Source organism: Mytilus edulis, chromosome 9, assembly GCF_963676685.1.
Source record: "Mytilus edulis chromosome 9, xbMytEdul2.2, whole genome shotgun sequence".
Taxonomy (NCBI): Eukaryota; Metazoa; Mollusca; class Bivalvia; order Mytilida; family Mytilidae; genus Mytilus; species Mytilus edulis.
Window position 1 is genome coordinate 842,616 of NC_092352.1, and position 6,000 is coordinate 848,615.

The following is a 6,000-nucleotide window of genomic DNA, read 5'->3' on the forward strand; positions in this document are numbered from 1 at the left end:
ACTATGCCTGTCTTTCAACATAGGTAAACATATTTAGTTATACACAAAACGTTCACAGTATTTATCAACAGATGGACTGTTTACTGAAAAAAACAAAATGTACGAAAACGTCACCATGCGACGTCATCAAAACGTCATCTTTTTAAAATTGGCAAATACAATATATTATAAGTATCCATTTCGTAAAATATGAATAGTAAGCATGGACAAATATCCAATTGTTCAAAATATTTGAAGAAATTAAACAAAAGCTCGGTTATTAGACTTTTGATGATGTAAATTTAAGCATGGATGCAATTTGGGTACTCCTCATTACAGAATCATGGATAGTTTGGAGGTTGATTCAAACCCATTTTTTAATGACTCAATATGGACTAAAAATTAAATTGGTGTACCTATATGACAAAGAAGGATAGGGCTACAAAATAAACACAGTATGGACATTTTTTTCCTGATCATAAAAAAACTTAGGTGAAAAAACTGTCAAAATAGGTGCAATTTGGGTACCGTCACTTTATGATTTATCTAAAGTTAAGATTTTATGATTAAAGATAAAATCAACAGCAGATTTTCACAGCTGGCTGAGTGATACACTGGTCCCCTTTGTGTTTCCTAAACAATCTTACTATGCACACAAACTGACAGCCTACTACAGACAATACCTACAGGACCAGGTCAACTTCAGATTAGGACCAATCAGATTACGGCAAGTCAGAGCTGTGGAAAGTAAGTTGTTTATAGAATTTATAAAGCCAATTATTAAGCAAAGATTATATATAAAGCACTTGTTAGGATAAATATTCCCGAGTTACAAAAAATAACATGACACTCCATCTTGACAAATATAGTGGAAATAGTTATCAAACTTTTGACTTATATGAACAACACTGGAAACACACAATTGAAGCCTCTTGGTAATTAAAATTATTATTGAAGAGTTATTATGCATCTGCTTCAGTAGAATAATTAATGGTACTTTAAATGTTATTTATGCTTTATAATTGGTACTATAAATGTTATTTCTCTAATGCTTCCTCAAATATTCCTTTCTGCACCCATTGTATAAAAAAATTTAATCAGTGGTGGTTCGTTTGATCTCAGTACTTCATTGGTTAAAATCCAATGATGACTTCAAATTTTCTTGCTCTCCTCTGAAATTCCTATTGTGACGGCATGACAAAGGCTACCATGCCTGATTACGTCACATAGAAAGAACACTACTTTTTGCAGATCATTCGAAAAGAAGGAATAGCTTGCCTACATTATGTTAGAAAATCATTAGAGAAACAGATTCCACCACCAAATCTTGTGTAATACCATATTTATCCACTCTCGACAGTTAAATATTAAATATTTAAAACACTCGGACAAGCCTTGCGTTTTAAATTTGAAAATTTAACTGTCTCGAGTGGATAGATATTGTATTACACTCAATGCAGTGGTAGAATCTATATTTATATCCATTTGATTCAGTAAAATTGTTACAATAAATGTTATTCATGCATTTGCTGCAGTAAAATTGATACATTTAATATAAATCGTCGAATCCTGCAGTAAAATTGATACTGATAATGTTTTTTATTCACTGCTGCAGTAAAATTGGTTCAATACATTTTATGCATGCATCTGCTACTTACTTCTATTCAAAATAAGGAAATTTATAATATTTGCTATACTAAATAATCACAGGTTACAGAAGATGCCCCCCCCCCCCCCGTCTGTAAGTTAATCAATATTGATTCTGTTTTCAGTCAACTGTCCTGTACAATTTTGGGACAATGATATAACTTGCTATGATAAGTATTCACTGTTGAGAGAAGATGACAGAAGTTATTGTGTTGGCTGGGAGAGTGGACCATGTGTCAGAGATGAGGCTGTCTATAATATAACATCAGCAGCATGGAAGTTTTCCTCGGCAGTAGATATCTGGGGACTCCCCACTACAGGACAACATTCCACATATAGTGGGGGTGGATATTTAGCAGACTTTGGTGTTAATAATGAAATATCTCAACAGATGTTGAAAGACTTATACAAATATGTTTGGATTGATAGAAAAACTCGAGCTGTTTTTACAGAATTCACATTGTATAATGTTAATGAGAATTTATTTGTCTATTTATCATTTTTATGTGAGTTTCCCGAGGTTGGTGGAGTTTTACTGACACCATCCATTCAATTTTTTAGACCCTACCAACATGTCGGTAGTTATGGCTTCCTGGTGTTTATCTGTGAGATTTTTATACTTTTGTCCTTCATCCTTTTTATAGTTAGAATGATTATTACCATTTGTAAAGAACGTGTCAAATTTTTGAAAGAGATGTGGAATGTTTTTGATTTATTTATAGTTATATTATTTTTCATTGGTTTTATTATGTATGTGGGTAGATGTGTAATGATTAACAAAAGCATGGCTGCTTTCCACAAAAATATATACAAATTTGTAAATTTTGGTCACCTAGCAACATGGGATGAAATGTTAAATGTTGTCATAGCAATATTGATTTTTTTAACAACAATTCGTTTAATGAGAGTTTTAAATTATAGTACACGAGTCACACAATTGGCTACAGTTTTGTCACATGTCGCTAAGGATTTATTAGGTTGTTTAATATTGTTTTTCATTGTTTATATGGCATTTGTAGGTTTCGGACATCTTATTTTTGGAAGACATTTAGTGACTTACAAAACACTGTTAGTGTCCGTGACAACCATTACTAATGCCATCATTGGTAAAAACAGTATTGACGATTTATTTATAACTGCTCCAGTTCTTGGACATATTTACTACTTCCTATTTGTATTGTTTGTTATATGGATATTGATGACAATGTTGTGTGCCACACTTAACATGGGTATAAGGGAAGTAAGAAGGAAATCTGTAGCTCTGCCTACACCATACGGTATCCTTGACTTGACCTCTAACCTTTGTAATCAGGTCATAGCCTCTGTCTTAATGTTAAATCCTAAACACCATTCCGAATTTAAAGAGAACCAGCCAGTAGGGAAGTTATCTGGAGTATTTGATCAACAGACAAAAGTCTTAGACCTAAAGGATCTTTTTATTGACGAGTATAATCCATCACATAGCTCCCTCTACGACAAACCTAAAAAGACAAAAATTCTTCTTAATGCACCCCAATGTCATTACATTCACAAAACACAAATTTGAATTTAACATTTTTTTGTTTGAAATCAGTATGGTGACAAGTTTATAAAAAAGTATAACCAGTAATCCTGATTAAAAACCAAGTGAAGGAGAATCTTAAATTGTAGTTGTATGAGTCAATATGATGTGTATGTATATCACTCAATATATTCATTATATTTGAAAGTTATAATAAAAAAAGGTGAACATCTTCTTCATAATGATAAATGTATTAGTCTGAATTAGGAAAGACATCATTTCTGTAAAAATTGTCACTTTTTGAATTATTGACCTTAATTCATGATTTCATATGTGGCGCCATCCCTAGCCCATTGGAATTTAGATTGTAAAGAACGAACATGATAAGTAAAGAACATTGCATCAATCATATATGTGGGTGTAGGGTGGCATCACTGCTAATTTAGCAGTAAACAAATTAATTTTTAGGATTTTTAGGGCCAAAATTAAGAGTTAGTGAACCAACTCTTTTGTGAAATATATCTGTTCTGGTTTATAGCATAAAAGTTAATAATCATGTTTATTCCATATTGATAAAATATTAGTAGGTTTTTCTATATGAATGGGATTTTGAATAAATAAGCATATTCACCTGCGGAAAAAGGATATTCACTGCGCAAAACGTCGTGTGCTTTCATGTGTTTAATTTTGGTAAAAAAACGTTTGATGTACAATTGGTTTTGGTAAATATTTTCCATTACAATAATTTCTCTCGGAATATGGAATAAAACATTTACTGTCTTTTTATTCGGTAAATATGTGGTTTTATTGACTTTTGAAAAACTGATATTCACTTCGGCCGTTGGCCTCAGTGAATATCAGTTTTTCAAAAGTCAATAAAACCAAACATTTACCTCACCAAAAGACAGTAATTGTATAATATTTTGTTATGGGTCTTGAATGAAAATTTAACTTGAAGACATAAAAATTGATCCATAAAGAAATTGTGATTGAATCAAACTTTACTTCATTACTGTACTCATTTTTAACTGTTTTATATTGTATTAAAAACAATTATAACAGTTGTAGACAAGTTTAATTATTCAGCAAAAAATAAGCTGCAAAAACTTACAAATATAAGGTTAAAATACATGAAAAATTTAAATCTATAAAAACTGCACATTCAGAACTAAAACATGAATAATTAAACCTTTAGAAACTTGTACATTAAGATCGAACATTGTTCTTATTTAACTTTGTACAACAGTAATACACATTTAATTCAAACTTTATAGGTACTTACTTATATACCAATTGTTTGTTTTAATGATGGTAGCTAAATGTTTATAGGTTATTGTTGATACAAGAGGAGATAATTATGATATGTTTTTCTAAAAACAAGTTCAAGATTACTTTTTGTCTTTTAATCAAACTTCATGTTACACAGAAAATATTAGTTACAATATCTCATAACTAGTCTAGTTCAATTACAATGTCAGTGTATTTTAATACCTAATACTATCTTTGACCAAACTTATCAATATAACTAAAAAAAGTTCAAGGTCACTTTGAATATACTTACCATATGCTATTTGATATTCCAAAATAATAATAAACCACATGTACTTTATTTATTTATTGAAAATGGATAAATGAAAAGAATTGCTATTAACCATGTTAACTGCTATTTTAAATAAAGCATCATTAGCAAATAGTTTCTCATTGTGTTATTCCAATATTTGTTGTCCTTATTATTAGAAGTACTGTTCATTATTGACCCTTATTTATGTGCAGCTGGCCTTAAAGGCCACTTGAGCTTTTGCCATCACTTGGGGTCTGTTGTTATCTTCCATCTGTCGTCAACTTTAAAAAAAAAAAACTTCTCTGAAACTAATGTACCAAATGTTACCACACTTAACCTGTGACTGTTGGATGTGGTAGTTAATTAAGGGACTTCAGCTATCATCAAACATGACTGCTGTTCCTAAAAAAAAGATAATAAATATAATGTTCTATTTTTGACTTATATTTCAAAAACTAACACAGTAAAAGTAAAACTGTTGTGGATAAAAATGATCAACCGGTCAATGTCTTGTTATTTTCTACGAAATTTTCAGCCTAATCTAACAAAAAAAGGTAAGCCCAGGAAGAGCACACGTTTTATACATCACAGCATAGATGGCCTACTTCTTATGAGCTCATGGCCATTGAGGAAAAGCTTTTATTAATCAGGTTGTACATCTCTCAATAGCCAATCCTCGCACTGGTAGAGCAAAACCAGTCAGAGAAGCAGCTAAAACCAGCTAGTCAGAGATTGCTCTACCTTTTCTTACTCATTTGGGAAATTGAAGCCTAGAAGAATTAAACTTATCTTAAATAGTCAGCTATTCAAAACCAGTGACAGTAGCCTATGACATCAACCCTCTAGGTATTTGTGGTGATTATCAACATTGTTTATAGAGGAATGTCAGGTATTTGTGTTGATAAACAACATTGTTTATGGAGGAATGTCCGGTATTTGTGGTGATTAACAACATTGTTTATTGGGGAATGTCAGGTATTTGTGGTAATAGACAACATTGTTTATGGAGGAATGTCAGGTATTTGTGGTGATAAACAACATTGTTTATATAGGAATGTCAGGTATTTGTGGTGATTAACAACATTGTTTATGGAGGAATGTCGGGTATTTGTGGTGATTAACAACATTGTTTATGGAGGAATGTCAGGTATTTGTGGGGATTAATAACATTGTTTATGGAGGAATATCAGGTATTTGTGGGGATTAACAACATTGTTTATGGAGGAATGTCAGGTATTTGTGGGGATTAACAACATTGTTTATGGAGGAATGTCAGGTATTTGTGGTGATTAACAACATTGTTTATGGAGGA

The 6,000-nt window shown here is 31.4% G+C and overlaps 1 protein-coding gene across 1 annotated transcript in view; it reads left to right on the plus strand.

Annotated features, from left to right (window-relative positions):
• The window catches only part of LOC139489370 (polycystin-1-like protein 2), a 73,529-nt gene extending 68,707 nt beyond the window's left edge, over positions 1-4,822 (plus strand). The window contains exons 21-22 of the mRNA XM_071275680.1: positions 552-726; positions 1,752-4,822. Coding sequence (XP_071131781.1) covers positions 552-726; positions 1,752-3,172 — 1,596 coding nt within the window. The 3' untranslated portion in view covers positions 3,173-4,822. The remainder of the gene's footprint in view (positions 1-551; positions 727-1,751) is intronic.
• Positions 4,823-6,000: the final 1,178 nt, after the last annotated feature.